This window comes from Peromyscus eremicus, chromosome 19, assembly GCF_949786415.1.
Source record: "Peromyscus eremicus chromosome 19, PerEre_H2_v1, whole genome shotgun sequence".
Classification (NCBI taxonomy): Eukaryota; Metazoa; Chordata; class Mammalia; order Rodentia; family Cricetidae; genus Peromyscus; species Peromyscus eremicus.
The window spans coordinates 23,326,290-23,344,675 of NC_081435.1; the positions used below are offsets into that span (position 1 = coordinate 23,326,290).

At 41.6% G+C, this 18,386-nt stretch overlaps 1 protein-coding gene across 2 annotated transcripts in view; it reads left to right on the forward strand.

Annotated features, from left to right (window-relative positions):
• The window catches only part of Apc (APC regulator of WNT signaling pathway), a 101,842-nt gene that overhangs the window by 49,154 nt on the left and 34,302 nt on the right, over positions 1-18,386 (forward strand). For both annotated transcript variants that reach the window (XM_059246524.1, XM_059246525.1), the window contains exons 3-7: positions 1,679-1,763; positions 2,446-2,644; positions 5,681-5,789; positions 9,994-10,107; positions 12,669-12,752. In XM_059246524.1, the coding sequence (XP_059102507.1) occupies positions 1,679-1,763; positions 2,446-2,644; positions 5,681-5,789; positions 9,994-10,107; positions 12,669-12,752 (591 nt within the window). The remainder of the gene's footprint in view (positions 1-1,678; positions 1,764-2,445; positions 2,645-5,680; positions 5,790-9,993; positions 10,108-12,668; positions 12,753-18,386) is intronic.

The window sequence follows — 18,386 nt, forward strand, 5'->3', positions numbered from 1 at the left end:
AGCCACAGAGACTTTCTGTCCACAGTTATTTTCCTGTGCGTGCGTGCATGCATGCGTGTGTGTTGTACATATGGAAGTGAGAGGACAGTTTGTGAGAGTCAATTTTTTTCTACCATGTGGGTTCCATGATTCAAATTCAGATTGTAAGTCTTAAGTCTTGCCTCAAAGATTTAAAAAAAAAAACCAATTTTATTGCAAGTTGTGAATGTGAACCAGTTTTAAGATTAGAAAATGTGAGCAATATCAGAATAACTCAGTTTGTATAGGAATTTGGGGAGGGACTAATGCTCAAACCTAGGGCCTTGTGTGTCCTAAGTAAGCACGCTATCACCGAGCTTTACCTCCAGCTTGTCCAACGTATTAAAATTGTAATTCTCTCACCAGAGGTAGAGAGAAGCCTTTCTTGTCATTCTGTACTAACATGTTCAATGGTATCCTTTTTTGCATACTTTATCTGCTATGGTCGTCTTGTCATAAGATGATAAGTTTTTAAAAAGACTGTTACAAGTGATAGCCATGGATAGAAGGAGAATTAGAACCCTGGGGGAAAACATCACAGGCAGTCTACGGTGACAGTTCCAAACTCTGAAAGAGGTGAAGTGACCTGCACTTGACAGTTAACCTTGGGCATGCTCTGCACTCGCTGAGGGAGCTGTCCCCATGTGAGTATGGCCTCATGCTCACAGTGCTGACACTTTCATACCTTCACACCCAAGTCTTTCCAGTACCAACCTACTCAGACCACAGGTTGGTTGTTCTCAGTGCTCAGCAGCAGGATGAAGGCAGAGCACTGGGGCTGCCCTCCTGCACAGTCTCTTTTCGGCAGCAGATTCCTTTTCAGGGCCTCTGCAGGTGACTTTCCCTTAGAGTCACACTGCCTTTAGTTTTAAGGTTGCAGACATTCAGTGCATTTTCCAAATCAAATTTGGAAAGGCCAAGCAGGAAGCCAGAGTGGCATGCTTCAGTATATGGGAAGTATAAGTAAGTTACTAAGGAGCACGAAGAAAAGACAGGGCTTACAGGTCCCCGGACAGAAAAGTTAATTATGCAGTCATTTGTGTGAGAAAGAAGACCGTGACATCAGGGCAGGGGCAGCTAGCGTGCAGTTACGTGAGTGTCTGCCAATTGTCGGTCAGTGCTCCAGGACTGCTCAGGTGTGCTGCGGTGCTGAACAGCAGACTTGTGTCCTGGTCGTGAAGATACAGGCCCGAGAGGTGTGGATTCTAAACAGCCTTTTGTTGATGGCTCAAGCAAGTCTGTGGCTGTCAACTTTTCAAAATGATGACAATTCCACCTTTTGTAAACATTAACAGATAATGTGTTTTATTAGTCTATATTGTACAGAATAATGGGTTTGTTTCATTGTGTCTTCATGTATACATATAATGCCGTTGATCATAACACCCCCTTTACCTTCCTTTTGAGTGTGCCATGAAGTGTCTTGCATGGAGGCTCCTCATAATCACTGTTATCACAAATGCTGCTATTATTATTATCGGGATATAACATAATGAGTAATAGGTAATATATTTCATGTACATTATAGCTTATGGTATGTTGTCACCCTGAACTGGAATAACTTTCTTCCTGGTCCTATCTAAATGCCACGAAATACAAATTCATGTCTTCAGGAAGTTGCTTAGAATTTTGTGTTAACGTACTGTGCTCTTTTCAATAGGAAGTACTTAAACAGCTACAGGGAAGTATTGAAGATGAAACTATGACTTCTTCTGGACAGATTGACTTACTAGAGCGTCTTAAAGGTACAGTTTTTAAGTCTTTTGAAATACTGTTTTGGGCTCAGCTTCCTCTCCCACCTCCATGCTGGTCGTAGCTGTTGAATGCAAATAGATAAAAGGGCTGTTTACCTGTTGTTTCTGCTTCATGTCATTGGTTTTAAATGTACGAGTTTAAGTTTTCTCCTCGAAAATTCTGAGCTCTTTTTAAAAATGCATTGCATTCTACCAGTCACTAACCATGCTTCAGTATGACATGTCTTGCAAGACTCCGTGGCACGTCCATTCCAGGGGTATTGTCTTTTTGTGTTCTATCTGGGATGGAGATGCCTAGCTTTTCCTATGCCGTTTCTAACAGAATCTGTTTTCAAATGTCTTTGTTACTGTATTGCCTAAAAATTCCAGTGTCAGACAGGGACTGTGCTTAGTAATAATTGAAACTAGACTAATTACTTTTTGAGTTCCTAAGTATTGCCTACAGGGAACTGAGGATGGACATTTTGTGTCATTTCCTTTAATATGCTTCTTTTTTTCTTGCTCAAGCTGACTGGCAGGGAAATTTTTAACTTCTAAATAATTATTTATTCAGTCACGTATATTTATAGTTAAAATATGAACCTGAGACTTCACTTTTAAAATAATGTAATAGCTTTAGGAATGTTTTACATGACATAAAGCAGTTACTACATACGAATTTGTCTCTGCTTAGAATTTAACTTAGACAGCAATTTCCCTGGAGTGAAACTACACTCAAAAATGTCCCTTCGCTCCTATGGAAGTCGGGAAGGATCGGTATCAAGCCGTTCAGGAGAGTGCAGTCCTGTTCCCATGGGGTCATTCCCAAGAAGAGCATTTGTAAATGGAAGCAGAGAAAGTACTGGATATTTGGAAGAGCTTGAAAAAGAAAGGTAACATCTGTTCCTTATGTATTAAGTACTGCATGTGTATGGACGCACCTTGATGATGTTTTGTAATGTAAGATACAGAGGAGGGTTTGATGTCAGGTGATACAGCCTGCTCCTATAGAGCATTTTCTGTTTTAAATATCTTTTTATTTTCCTACTTCTCTCCACACCCCCACCCCCAGACAGAGTTTCTCTGTGCTGCCCTGGAACTCACTGTATAGACCAGGCTGTCCTCGAACTCACAGAGATCCACCTGCCTCTGCCTGCGAGTGCTGGGATTAAAGGCGTACACTACCATGCCTGGCCTGGGTATTTTAGGACTCTTAATGTCCAGATGGTGCCTTATCTTTGTCTACCTAAAAGTTAGATAGACCTTCAAATGGTAACATGTATGGTATATAATAGCTTTATGACCTTAGGCAAGTCAACAAATTTTATGTCAAGTTCTTCTGTAAAACACTGATATGATGCTTATGAAAACTGAATATTAAGATTTTATATATAGAACACAGGCCCTGGGAGAGATGGCTCAGCTGTTAAGAACACTTAGAGACTTGCAGAAGACCCAGGTCAGTTCCCAGCACTCATATGGCAGATTACACTGGCTATAACTCCAGTTCTGGGGGCTACAACTCCTCCTCTGACCTCCATAGGCTCCTGGATACATGTGGTACACACATACACTCAGGAACACGCACATAGACATAAAATAAAAACATATTGTGATAATTATATATAGGAAGGAATGCAGCATGTTTCTTTGAGAGAGGGAGAGAGGCCTGTAAAAGTCAGGCTGGCTATGTGGACGAGGAGGGTGCTTAGCTCTTTATTTCTACCCTGAACCTGGGTGACCCAAACCCTGACCTGGTCCAGAGGAGAGAACTAGGGCCACGACCTCCCACGTCTTTGTTCCTTTTCGTTACGTGTGAGCATACCGACCTTCCTAGGAACTGACTTTGGTACTAATATTATTAACAGAGTTTTAGAGAAAGCAATGTTTAAACCAGCTTTTACTGCAGGTACTTGTAAGCCTAGCAGCTGTTAGTGTGCAGGTTTGCAGTAAAAATGCTCCTTTTATCTCAGCTTCTCTGATCCTCGGGGAAAGTCTTGGCTCCTGCTTTGGCCTCGTTTGTCTCTTACCAGTTCCTACCAATTTATTTTCTTGTGATTAAGGGTGCTTATCTTTGAAATTGTTTCTCAGGAAAGGTGGTCTTAGCAAGAACAAAACCTTCTACACACATTTGTACTTGTTATGAATGTTTCTCAAGGAAACACCAAACAGAATTTTAAAATAATGTATCATCAGAGTGGGAAGCATCATTGTGTGTGGCCAAATTCCAGATCCCATAATAGAAAATATTCACAGGTCTGATTACATGAAAATCCAAATTTTCCAAATGATGAAACTATTATTATAAGATAATATAAATTGTGATAAATTGAAAAAATGCATATGCAACCTAGTGACTGAGTCCTGCATCCCATGTAGAAGTCCTCAGAGCTAGGAGCAGCCACAGAGTAGTGACTGAGTCCTGCATCCCATGTAGAAGTCCTCAGAGCTAGGAGCAGCCACAGAGTAGTGACTGAGTCCTGCATTCCATGTAGAAGTCCTCAAGATGAGGAGCAGCCATAGAGAAGGGAGGTTTGCAGACTCAGAAAAACAATTAGTCTCATGCACATCAAGAGAAATAATTAAAGTCATGGTGATATCCTGGAGGTTTGTAAATTCAGATATGTAAGACTTTAAAAGATGTGTCATAGCTAGGCGTAGTGGCGCACGCCTTTAATCCCAGCACTTGGGAGGCAGAGGCAGGTGGATCTCTGTGAGTTCGAGGCCAGCCTGGTCTACAAAGGGAGTTCCAGGACAATCTGGGTGGTTACACAGAGAAACTCGGTCTTGGGGGGAAAAAAAACCAACCCCCACACACTAAAAAGTTGTCATACACTTAAATTCATGAAAATTGTAGGTTATACAATTAGTATAACACCTTACTAGAACAGTAAGTTAAAATGCATGCGCCCTTAGAATTTATCATGTGTGCATGTTTGAACATGTATGGAGTAAAGTACACAAAAACATTCGTGTAATATTTATGTTAATAGCTGATTATTTAAAAGGCCCTAAGTGCTCCCCAGTAAAGAACTGACCATAGTTTATCTCCTTTATGGGCTCATAAGTATTGTGAGATACATGGAATATTAGGCAGCTATCAAGGAGTACGTAGTAGGTCCTTTGTTCTTATATGGAATGATCCCCAAGGTAGATTTTTTAAGTGAAAAAATGTATAGGACAACGTATATGCTAATAATAGAGTATTTATGTTTTTAAACATACATGTAATTATGCACATTATTCTGTGCATCTTTATAGAAAACCTCTGGAAACAACACAAGAATATTACAACACCATTGCTTTGGGAAAAGAGCCACACAAAACAACAAGGAGCTTGTACTTTTTAGTCCTATTGAGTTTTATCTCAGTAACAGTATTTTGTTGCATGTTTATATTTATAATGGCCAGGTGTATGGTGGAACTTGTTCTTCAGGAATTACATCAATTCATCTTCTGATTCCAAGCTAAGTCTCTCTCCTGCAGAGCAGCTTCCTCCGAGTGCAGCTGAGACGTTTACTCCTGGTGTTGTTGCTCAGCAGCTGACATCAGGTCCCAGGCTGTGGCTTCTCGCTTTTCCCAGCATCATTGCTGCTGCCTCAACCCCTGTAGTGTAGCGTTTATTCTTCTACTGGCTTTGAATTCTGTTCTGTCCACACCGTTCACTTACCTCTTGACCGAATGGAAGAAAGCCTTTGGTTGAAGCATGTTACTGGTCAGGTTGAGAACCGTCTTTTCAGGGAAGGAACATACTTGGTACTCCTGTCAGTGAATATAATACCGTAAGTCCTACCACAGAATCCACGTCAGTAAGTTTTTTACTGATGTTCACTCTGGCTCACTATGGTTTTACAGTAACAACTGGAGAGTTAGTCTTAGGAACATGCAGTAGCTTGTGTGACCTGAATTTACCTTCCTTTTAAACATAGATCATTACTCCTTGCTGACCTTGACAAAGAAGAAAAGGAAAAAGACTGGTATTATGCTCAACTTCAGAACCTCACGAAAAGAATAGATAGCCTGCCTTTAACTGAGAACGTAAGTACCTGGGCAGCACAACTTAGATTAAGGAACTTGCTCTTTAAAAGTACTCAGGTTATCTATGAGGAATTTGAGATAACTGCATCTGTAATGGTTTATAAAATGTAATGTGTTTTAATTAGCTATTAACCTAAATATATAATGGTTAATAAGCATTTCTTGTTTTTGTTTTGTTTGTCTTTGTGGGATTTTGTATCTGGTTTTGACACAGGGTCTCTTGTGGCCAAGGGATGACTTCAGACTTAATATATAGCTGAAGAGAACCTGATCCTCCCAAGTACTGGGATTACAGGCCTGCATCACCATACCAGCTTGTTAATTAGTTTTTAATAGAAGATAAAAGTTTATTGTGTACCAACAGATATTTATTTTAATCCCCCATGAGTTTGAATCCAGATTCCACTAGACAACTCTATTTTTAATTGGTAGAAACGTTATACCATCTGCTTGGGTTTTCTGTACAATGCAGGAATCATGCCAGATAGTTTTTACAATTAAATATCCTTGAAGATAATTTGAATCCTACTCTATCTAGGTATAAATGCCAAGTCATGGGTCTTCCTGTTTTTGTGTGAATCTAGAATCCTTTTAGCAAATATACTGTGTTCAGAGTTTTTTAAACGGAGACCAGTGAGATGGCGCCCCAAGTATAGGGGCTTATGCCAGGATGGCAGCCTGAGTTCAGTCCCAGGAATACATCTGGTGGGAGGAGAAAACGAAGTCCCACAAATTGTCTCCTGACTTCCACATTCGTGCTGTGCCGAGCACATGCATTAGTGCATGTGCACGTACACACAAATAAATGTTAAAAAAAAATAATAATCCTGTAGGCTTGTCCCTCACTGTGTTAACTTTTACTCGTGGGATAACCTATATTAAAGATGTTTCTCAGAGTTGGGGTACATCTCTATTTCCCAGCATGCACGTAGCTCTGGGTCAACCCCAAGCACCTCATAAACTGTATATGGTGGTACGTGCCTGTAATGGCTGTGTCCAGCACAGCTCCAGAGAGAGGCCTGACTGAGGCAGTGGGTGAATGAAGAAAAACAAACACACATGGACACACAGAAAGGGTGGGCTGGTTCTCTGATGGAGGAACAGCACCCTGGAAACTCAGCATGTTTATTATGTAATATTAAACAAGGAGGTGAAGTCAGAACATTAACAAGAAGGCACATTTAGTAGGAGCAGTTTCTGTAGGGGAGCAGTCTTCAGGCCGTAAACATCCAGAGGGAGAAAGCTGTGGTGAGCATTCACACTCAGACCAGGAGGGAAGACTTTGCCCTTTCTCGTGGCTCTGAGGCTGTGGGGCCCTTGACATAGCCGTGCCCACATTAACAACACACATCTGCTCAGGACTTCGCATACTCAGGCCTTCCTCTGTTCCCCACATGTCACCTTAACACTCAGGCATTCGAGGCGCGGGTGTCAGAAGTCCGGATCTTGGAGCTAGAGTGCAAGGCTCAACAGCTGGCAGTACTCACTGGGGGCTCTCCTGGAGGGCCTGGGTTGGCTTCCCAGCACCCGCATGGAAGTTCACAGCCTCCAGAACGCCAGTCCTCAGAGACCTGACACCCTCCTCTGGCCTTTGTGTCAGGCCGTACATATATACATGCAGGCAAAACACTCATACGTGGAAAATAAAAATAAAAAGTCTTTTTAAAAAATAAATTGAAGGTCATCTTCAGCTATATAGTAATTTGAGGCCAGTCTGGGATACATGAGGTCCTGTCTAAAAATAGAAGAAAAAGAAAGCTTCTGAAATACATTAAGAATCTCAAGGTTATATGTTTCATCAATATTTTATATGATATTTAAAAAGGGAAAATAAGACAAGGGTGTGACTCATGCTCATAACCGCAGTACTCCGGATGCTGACCCTGAGGATGGTTGTGAAACCAAGCCAGCCTGGGCCGCAGTAAGACACTGTCTCAGTATACCCTGTGTTCTTGGCTTCCACATTAACTTCCTCAGAACAGTTTTGAGAGAACACAGTAGACACAAAGTGAAAACAGAAGAGCCTTCCAGAATATAATTACCTGGGTTTCCTGAGTACAGGAGCTAGAACCCCAAGTTAAAGTGCTCGCTGTCCTAGAGCAGTCGGGGTCCTGGGAGGATGAGAAGGGCCCTCTTCCTGCAGTGCCCTTCAGACTCCCAGCCACTAAGACATCATAAACAGGGAAGGACGGCTGCTGGAGCATCTGATGAATGAAGGTGAAGGATCCAGAGGGCTTGGTGAGATTTTAAATTTCATGAGTAAAGATAGCACAGCATGGTTTTATTATTGTCGACTATGATGGAAGAATACACAAAATCCAGAGCCCTGTTGTCAGGAGCAAGAAAGGGCTTTGGTATGTTTTATATCTCAGGAGCAGTGGGTTACTATTGGAAATAAAGATCAGTTGTCAGATTCATTAAGTAATCATGTTTGATAGAATACACAGTCATTATGGACCGTTAGTAACATTAGTAAATTTCAGCTTGATTGTATTTTATAAGCATTTACTATACTTTGCTTTCTTATTGGGAAAACAAGTTAACAAGTACTTCCATGTGGAAATATTTTTCCGTTTATCAGAATATCATACCGCTTACCAACTCGAAACCATATTGTTATAACATGCTATATTACATTCAGTGTTTTTATTTTTGCATGAATGGTTGGGAAATGGAGGACAAATTAGAGAAATAACAATATAAACTCAAAGAGAGTAAGAAATGACATTCAGTGCAGCATGGTGGTGCTCGGCCCAACACTCGGAAGACAGGTAGGCAGGTTTCTGTGAGTTCAAGTCCAGCCTGGTCCTTGTAGTAGCTTCAGGCCAGCCAAGGCTGCATAGTGAGACTTGTAGATAACGTGCAGACCGGTTCATTGTGTGTGTCCTCACTTGGCTGTGCCTACGAGAATGCCTTCTGCACGAGAGTGTTTTGTTTGAGGGTAACTTCAAATGACAGCCGTTTGCAGAGCTCGGCAGACACACGGGGAGCAGGCCCTCCACACAGCATGAGGAGGGTGAACAGTCCACAGCATTTCCTCCTTCTCGCCATGGCTCCTAATGTCTCTCTGTTTGTTTGGTTTTAATCACTTCATATTCTTCCTCTTTCTTATCCTTTTGTATGCCTGACCATTATCTCAGTGAGAGGACCAGTGATGGGTTTACACCCTCTTTGTGAAGTACTTACCAAAGTCTGTGTTGATTTTGTCTGGCTGTTAATGTTTATTTTAGATATAGGCTTTTTTCTTACTCCATTTTCTTCATTCTGAAAATGGAATTTTTTCCCTCTATTTAACCTGTACACAAAGGCAATTAATCCTTACCTAAAATCAAAAGTTAAGGGTAGTGAACACCTGTCTTTGGTTCTCCCCCATGTTGTCCATGATAATATACTAGTTTGGGGTTTTGTTTTATATTTGTTTGAGACAGAGTCTCATGTAGCCCAGCTCTCTTGAGCTCCTCGTGCAGACAAGGATGACTTTGAACCTCTGATCTCTTTGCCTCGCCTTGCTGAGGGCTGGGATTACAGGTCTGTGCTGACACACCTCAGTTTATATGCACATGGTAGGTAGGTACTCTGCTAACTGAGCTACATCTGCTGTCCAGAATATTAGTTTTAATAATTGAAAGTAGTTCCTCAGGGCTGTGGGAGTGTACTTCAGTGGTACTGTGTTTGTCTAGTATGCACAAGGTTCTGGTTGACCCCCAGTACCACAAAAATCAACTAATTAGGTGCCCCTTCAGCAGATAAAAGATCCTAGGGGGACAGAAGTTAGGCCTACCTTAATTGGACCAGTTACATATTTTCAATGAAACAGTTTAAGTTAAAGCCATTTTTTTGACTTTGAGGCAGCTCTGAATCTCTTTTTTTTTTGGTTTTTCGAGACAGGGTTTCTCTGTGTAGCTTTGCGCCTTTTCCTGGAACTCACTTGGTAGCCCAGGCTGGCCTCAAACTCACAGAGATCCGCCTGGCTCTGCCTCCCGAGTGCTGGGATTAAAGGCGTGCGCCACCACCGCCCGGCCTGAATCTCATTAGGGATGCCAGCTAAGCCTAGTGCCCATACTCAGGATTCCTTGGAGAACAAAATAGATTTCCCAAGTATAGTGACTTACATAGTTACTTACTCAGTTTTTAATTGACATTTGTGTGCTTTTTGGTTTTAATAATAAACAATGAGAAATTAATATGTTATTTGTGCTTTTAGTTTTCTTTACAAACAGATATGACAAGAAGACAACTGGAATATGAAGCAAGGCAGATCAGGGCTGCAATGGAGGAGCAGCTCGGCACCTGCCAGGACATGGAGAAGCGAGCACAGGTGAATGGTGTATTCCTTTACTGCACACATCACAGCTGCTGCTGCTGCTGCTGCTTAAACTCCTTTATTACAGCATCTGTGCAGCCAGGGTGCAGTTGACTGATGGAGCACTTGCCTCACAGGTACAAGGCCATCAGCCCATCCTCCAGCATCATGAAGGAAAAACCTTCAAACCTGTCTTATGTCAGCACGCTTTCAAGATCACAGTTTCTCGTGACTGTTGGGCATGGTAACCAGTATTGACAGAACTCTGCCATATGTCATTTGGGTATTATTCTTTCTGCAGAGAATCACAGGGGAGATGCTGATTTCCTGGCAGGCAGTTACTCACTTCAGCTGCTTTGAGATTGTTATTTTTTTGTAATCTAAGTTTCTGTGGTAACATTCAGAAGTTTTTCAAAAACTCAGAATAGAGGCAGCAGCAGTCCCTGTTTGAGAACCAAAGGAGACGTGAAGAAACCCTCAGGGAAGACAACATGGGGTGAGGATGAGAATAAACCACACTCAAGTCAGAAGAACATCAACTGATCTTCCTGTTGAGCACTTCTGTGTGCACACAAATGTGTGACTGCCTAGTGGTCTAGCCCTGTAAAGGCTTTTACTACTGCCTTGTCTGCTCCAATGTGAGCAGAGGGAATTGCTCGTTTTTGCTTTTCTAAAAAACTTTTAAGACATATTGGAAGAACATCCAAAGATTGTATTTAAATAGCAACTAATAGGACAAATTAATATTTGTATGATGGTGTAAATACATACTAGTATTCTGTAAAGTTGATTTTTGCCTTTAAGTTTTTTTTATACAGTATATTTTGGTCTCCTTCAACTCCTCCAAGATCCACTTCATATTCTCTCTTTCTTAAAAATAAAACCAAAAAGGGGGGAAAAGCCATAGAGCCATTTCTTTCGGGTCTTAACTAGTTATCCCCGAGCATGTGGCCTGCCCTGGGATGTGACTGATGTACCCAGTGTCTCTCTACTGAAGGAAACTGTTCAGCCCTCTCCCAGCAGCTACAATTGCAAATAACTTCTTGGTTAGGGGTGGGATTTATGTTAGAATATGATTATATCTGAGGTAATACTTAACACCTGTAACATAACACATTTCATAGTTGATTAGTTGCGCAACTAGTTGGGGAGATAACTAAAGTTCATGTGCATATACATATGCATATATGTATTTCTGTATCTGTTAGTTATCAGGTTACAATTAGTATATGTAGTTCTTGCCTTCCTACCCACATTGCATTCAGATAGACTAGTGACTGAAATGTTAAAGATAAAACTTTCATTTTTTGGCTAAAAATATACATGAACATATCTCTGATACTGTATAAAAAAGAATTTCTTAAACAAGACAAAGTTATAAAATATAAGGCTGATGAATTTTACTGATTAAAATTAAGAATTTGTCTTCATCAGGAATCATCAGGATAATGACAAGCACATCATAAACTAGAAAAAGATAGTTACTGTCAGAACTAAGAATTAAAATCAAAAACCTATAACCAGTTTCCAAAAATGTATGCTATTTACATTTATATTTAAAGTTGAAATTTTCATAAAATTATTTTTTTGAAACAGATTTGTTTCAAAAAAAACTATGAGAAATATTCATTGGCTTTATGTAAATTTTCATTCTTAGACTGTAACTATGCATTATTTTTTTTCTCTTCCTGTTTCTAGAGATCCTTGAGAACATGACATAACAGATATGACAATTCTTGTTGTACACAGATGTAAATAGATATATCCCAGGGCTTCTGATCTATATCCCAGAAGAGAGATGAATTTGACTTCTTTTTGGCCATTTTGTTAAGCTATGTGCTGGTAGTTGTTCTTACTTTACGCTGGATCTGGCACCACATTCATTTAAGTTGTGGTCTATCATTTATTCTTAAAAATAACTTAAATATCAATTTTCATAGTACATGTACTACACAATTTGATACATAATGTATTTTTGTAGTTTTGCTAGACATACTTAGAGATTTATTACACAAAATTCAATGTATTTAAAAACCCAAACTGACCCCAATAGACATTAATGTGTGAATGTGTTACATATGTAACTGTGTACATAAAAATGTTTTGGTATAACCCTAAGCTGATAGGTGGTAGCTGTAATGATTATTTACACTAATGTTTTTCATAAAAATATTAGGGATGAGGAGATGGACTATTAGTTAAGAGCACGTACTGCTTTGCAGAGGACCCAAGTTCATTTTCCAACATCCACATCATATGGCTCACAACCACCTGTAACTCCAGTTCCAGGGGACCTAATTGCATGTGCACAGACCACACATAAATACATAATTAAATAATAAGGCAGTCTGCTCTGTCGCGGCTGTGCCCACTGCTATCCCTGCGGTTTACCAGATCCGTGTTCTTTGTACTCACCAGTGAATTCTTAGGGCCCGAGAAATGACTCTGGTTAAAAGAGCTTGCTGCTCGTCCAGAGAACCCCTGTCAGGCAGCTCCACAGGTACCCACACATGTGTGCGCACAAAGACACATGAAAAAGAAATGAGTATCTGATTTGTTCTCTTCTCTGATTTTAGCGAAGAATAGCCAGAATTCAGCAAATAGAGAAGGACATACTTCGTGTACGACAGCTTTTACAGTCCCAAGCAGCTGAAGCAGAGGTTAGTGACCTGCCCTTATGTGGTGATGTATTTAACTCTTCCTGGAAAAGAAAATGTGTGTAATTAACGTGACATGATTGGGATATGGACGTTCTAGAGAGAGACTTTTTTAAAAAAGATTTGTTTTTTAAGTGCATTGGGTTTTTGCCTGTATGTATATCTGTGTGAGGACGCCAGATACCCTTGAACTGGAGTTAAAGACAGTTGTAAGCTGCCATGTGGGTGCTGGGAATTGAACCCAGGTTCTCTGGAAGAGCAGCCAACAGTCTTAACTGCCGAGCCATCTCTCCAGCTCCCAAACATTTTATACCTTTCAGTAGTTAAAATTTAGTCACTTCAGTGTCAGCTGTCAATTTGTATAATGAAATCACCAGCTTGGGCTATCATTACCCTATAGGTGAGCTTTTCTTACATGTAATTCATAGTAAAAAAAAAAAAAAAAAAAAAAAAATTGATCAAATATCTTTACTTGTGGTTATCCCACAATCCTTACTCAGATGATAGTAAAAGCATTAAATGAGGAAGGCACAAACTCCAGGGGAAGTGACAGGAATAAAAATGGAGACTCCGGAAGCATTCACCAGACTTAACTATCATAGCATGTTATAGAGAATAAGAAAGCCATGATACAGCCAAGACACTCCACATTGTATATCATGGAGACTGGCTATTCGGGGCACCTGTGAATATAAGTGTTGAAGAGAGCTGAAACCAGGTTAGTTGAAGATCTGTTTAGAAGCAGGTTGGGGTCCTGGAGAGATGGCTCAGCAGTTAGAGCACTGGCTGCTTTTCCAGAAGAACTGGGTCAGATTTCCAGCACCTGCATGTTGGCTCACAACCACCTGTAACTCCAGTTCTAGGAGATCTGATGCTCTCTCTCTCCTGGCCTCCATTGGTAGCAGGCTTGCCCATGGTGCACATACATTCTTTTGTTATAGTTTGGTTGGTTTTTGGGTTTGTTTGGTTTTGAGTTGTTTTGTTTTGCTGGTTTTGGTTTTTAGAGACAAGGTTTCTCTGTGTAACAGTCCTGGCTGTCCTGGAACTCACTGTGTAGGCCAGGCTGGCCTCAAACTCAGAAATTCGCCTGCCTCTGCCTCCCAAATGCTGGGATTAAAGGTGTGATCCACCTCCATCCTGTGGTGCACCCATATATGAAGGCAAAACACCCGTACAACTAAAATAAAATTTTAAAAAGCAAGTGAGCCCCAAAACTGTTTCCCATTTCAATACAACTGCTTGCTGTTCCTCTTTTCAATCCTAACAGAAAATAAGTTGAGCCACTCCCCCCTCTAAGAATAAGGATCTTTGATTAGGTCACAGTAGACCTAGTGTAATTAAAGCTGGAAATACTCCATAAAAAGCTGAATTAGGGCTGAAGAGATGGCTCAGTGTTTAAGAGCACGGACTGCTCTTCCAGAGGTCCTGAGTTCAGTTCCCAGCAACCACATGGTGGCTCACAACTACCTGTAATGAGATCTGGTGCCCTCTTCTGGCCTGCAAGGACACATGCAGACAGAACACTGTATGTATAATAAATAAATAAATCTTTAAAAAAAAAAAAAAAGAGCTGAATTAGTTGAAAATGTGCTTAGTGGTGAAACTCCTGCCATCCTCCAACCTTGTCTTCTCTGGCAAGCTTCTGGAAGCAACACAAGCTTCTCTAAAAAACACAGCTAGCCCATTCTTGGTCACTGTAGAGGGCAAACTTCATTGAACTTTTTCGTAGCTAGTCAGCTCTTCAGTATGCATGGACACTAATAACTACTAGACATTTAAGAAGGTTCTGGTAAGAAAGATCATAGAACTAGAGGTCTTCCCAACTCAGTTAATTTGATAAATAAAATCCTTCACAGGCGTTCCCAGAGGCCTGTCTCCCAGGTGATTCCAGATCTCAAATTGACAAATGAGATTCACTGTCACACCGGTCATTTGGGGTCTAAAACCATCCACACTTACAGTTGAGCAGTTTAGAATTTCAGGCCTTTGCAGACCTCCAGAGTACTCAGGATTCACTAACAGTTCTATACGTAAATGATTCTCTATTCTACTTTTATTGTAAGGGACACAAGAGCCAAATGGAAGACACATTGCAGAGTCCAGAGATGAAGTGAGGTGGTGGGAGGTGAAAATATCTGTCATATACTCTCTTGGGATCGGCCTGTAACCCCTCATTTCCAACTCTGTTGCAAGTTTATTTGTGGGTTTTGATTTGTATTTGAAGATGTAAAATGAGCACCTGAAAATACTGGCAGTTCCTCCAGATGTAAAATTGCCATCTAACCCAACAATCCCATTCCCGGGTGTCTAAAAGAAATGTGGTCATATTACCTACCCCATGGTTTTTAAGTTAGTCTAGCAACTTTATTTGTTGTATCCTTAAAGGAGAGACAGTACAAACGTGATACTGTACTTAAAATTGGCTACTGTAAGTATAAAGTGGATGACTTTTGAAAACTTATTAAATAATAAAACTTAATAAATAAACCACATAAATCCATTTATAAAATTCCCAGAAGACCGGGGAAATGGTTCAGTGGATAAAGCACTTTCCATGCAAGTGTGAGGACCAGGGTTAGGACAGCCAGAGCCCACATAAAAGCCATAGATCTGTGGGTTCACCAGAGCAAGCTGGCTAGCCACACCAGCTCGAATTGGTGAGCTGTGGAATCAGGGAGAGACCCTGCCTCAGTATATAGAGTGGGGGGTGACCTCACGGAAGACAACCAGCGTCAGCTTTGGGCCTCCACAACTGCGCGCACACACAAAGCACACACTTTTTTTAATTAAATGCCCAGAAACAACAATTTATAAAGATATAACTTAGGCAAGGTAGCACAGGCCTCTGTCATCTCAGCACTTGTGGGGCAGAGGCAGGGGAATTGAGTTTCATGACCAGCCTGGGCAACATAGTGAGACCCTCTCTCCCAAACAACTCAGAACAGAACAAAGTAGATCAGCTGCTGCCTGGTGCTGTGAGTGGTAATATGGATTGACTAGGTGGGAGAGAACTTACTGTAATGATTAAAGTGTTCTAAAACTGGATTATGGTGGTGCTAGGTAAATTTATTGAAAATCATTTTAATTGAACACTTAATGGGTATATTTTGTGGCACTCGACTGCTTTTATCTACCTCCCTATCATCTCTGTCTGTCTACCTACCTATCTTACCTATATCTGTCTACCTACTTACATATCTATCTATCTGTCTATCTACCTACCTCTCTCCCTATCTACCTCCCTCCCTATCTATCTATCTACCTACCTACCTACCTACCTACCTATCTTATCTATATCTATCTACCTCCCTGTCTGTCTGTCTATCTATCTATCTATCTATCTATCTATCTATCTATCTATATCTGTCTACCTACCTATCATCTACCTACCTACCTATCTATTTGCCAGGCCAGCAATGCACTTCTATTACCCAGCGTTCAGAAGGCAAAGGCAGGGGGATCAGTAGTTCAAGGCCAAGCCTCAGCTATGTAGCAAGTTCAAGACCACCCTAAACTACATGAGCCCCTGCCTCAAGAAACAGTCTTTTTCTCAGTCCTGTCACCTAGGGTAGGAAACTGTTTCCATTATACAGGGGTATAGGACTATAGACACTTGGTGTTTCCTAGAAGTCAGCAGCAGCCTCTCTTGTGTCTAGAACAGTGATGGAGGACAGTGGTCCAAGAGTACAGATGTGCTTCAGTCCGGGATCAGTGAGGAAGAAAAGGGACGGGCAGAAAGAAAGGGGCCCAGGCAGCCCTTACGTCTACTCTACTCAGACAGCTCACTTGCTGTTGGAAGGCTTTAGGTGCTGTCTTTATGCTGTCCAGTGTACTTTTCTAGTCCTGAGCTCCAGATTCTTAATTCATGTTCCTGCCGTGTATCACCACTTAGGATTTGTCAAAGATTTTAAATCCAGCATATCAAAAACCCAGTGAACAGTTGAGTGTGGTGGTGCACACCTTTGATCCCAGCGCTCAGGAGGCAGGGTGGGGCAAATCTGAGTTGGAGGCCAGCCTGGTCTACAGTGAGTTCCAGGCCAGCCAGGGCTGCACTGAGACCTGGGTCCCAAAACAAAGCAACAAAAGCCCGCCTACCCCCTTAGCGGCCACCTTCTCTGCTTCAGTTTCCAGCCGCCTTTTCATTTGTCTGTAGGAATTGTGTGATCTAGGGATCATTAGAATAATGCTTCATCCCCTGTAGCAGAATATCAGACACAAATTAAGAAAGCAGCTTGGGAAGATACAGCCTGTCTTGCTGGGTATACCCGGGCATGGCAGCAAGGGCGAGAAGTAACTGGTCTGGCCACATCAGCAGTCAGGATAAGGAGAGAGGAATGCTGGTGCTCTGTGCTTTCTCCTTTCTCCCCTTTGTGTCCACTCCCAAACCCCAACTCCTCGGTGGTACTGTCACACTCCTAGGTGATTCCATCCTGACCCTCAGAGAGTCATGGCCACCTCGTAACACAAAGTGCATTTAGTCCATCTCTAAAGACATTCCGTAGTCTTATCAGTTCTAACACTGTTCAAAAATCCACTCTCTTTTGAGACTTAGGGTACTTCCATAACTGCATACAACAAAATACCAACTGTAACATTTTTAAAATGTTACATGCAGTGGAACGGTAGTACTGATTGATGGACTGGAGAAAGCTTATTGTAATGATAAAACTATTCTAAAACTGGGTTGTAATGATGGTTGGTAAGTTCATTGGAAGTCATTTCATTGAACACTTAATGGGTACATTTTTGGGGCACTTGACTGCTTAAGCAGAATTGCTTTTAATTATTTATTTATTTATTTTTTAGCCCAGCCAGTAATGCATTCCTGTTACCCAGCACTCAGAAGGCAGAGGCAGGGGGATCAGTAGTTCAAGGCCCAACCTCAGCTACATAGCAAACATTCCCATTCCAACACGAAGGACTGGGAGGATAGCAAGGGAAGATCAGACCAAAGTAAGTGGGAAACCCAGCATGGCAGACTCCAGACGCTGCCCTTGCTCGCCAGTTCTGCCTCCTGCGGTGCATGCAGCCTCTGTTGGCTGTTTCTCTTCTATGTGTGCAGCTCTCTTGAGGACACGTCACAGTCCTGCCACCTCTGATACACCGAGCTCTTCATTGTAGTTTAAGCTTTGCCTTCCCAGCCTCATGAGTGGCCTCTCGGGCCTCCTCGCAGGGACTTTACCTCTGCCACATGTCCCCAGTGGCTTCCTGGACTCTTAGTGCAAGTTTTCATGAGCTATAAATCTTGAAGTTGCATGCCTGCAGAACCACATGGGCAGCCCCGTCCAGTTGTACTGCCAGTATGAGGGGTGGGTAGCCTGACCAGTTCTTACCCTATCTGTGTACCACGGCAGCAGAACCTGGGAAACACTTTCCATGGCAATTCTCAAGCAAGGTGACAATCTCATTTGCCAGCCTCTAACTTTTCAGACATTTGCCTGCACTGACCCTTAATCTAAGTGTGAGGCCAGCCTGGGGTACATGAGACTGTCTGTAAGTAAAGAAAGTGAAGACAATGGTGTGGTAGCCTCAGAATAACTTGGAAAAGACAAACCCAACAAAATCAGTACACTTTAAAAACCACCTTTTTTTTTTTTTTTTTTTTTTTTTGAGACAGGGCTTCTCTATGTAGCTCTG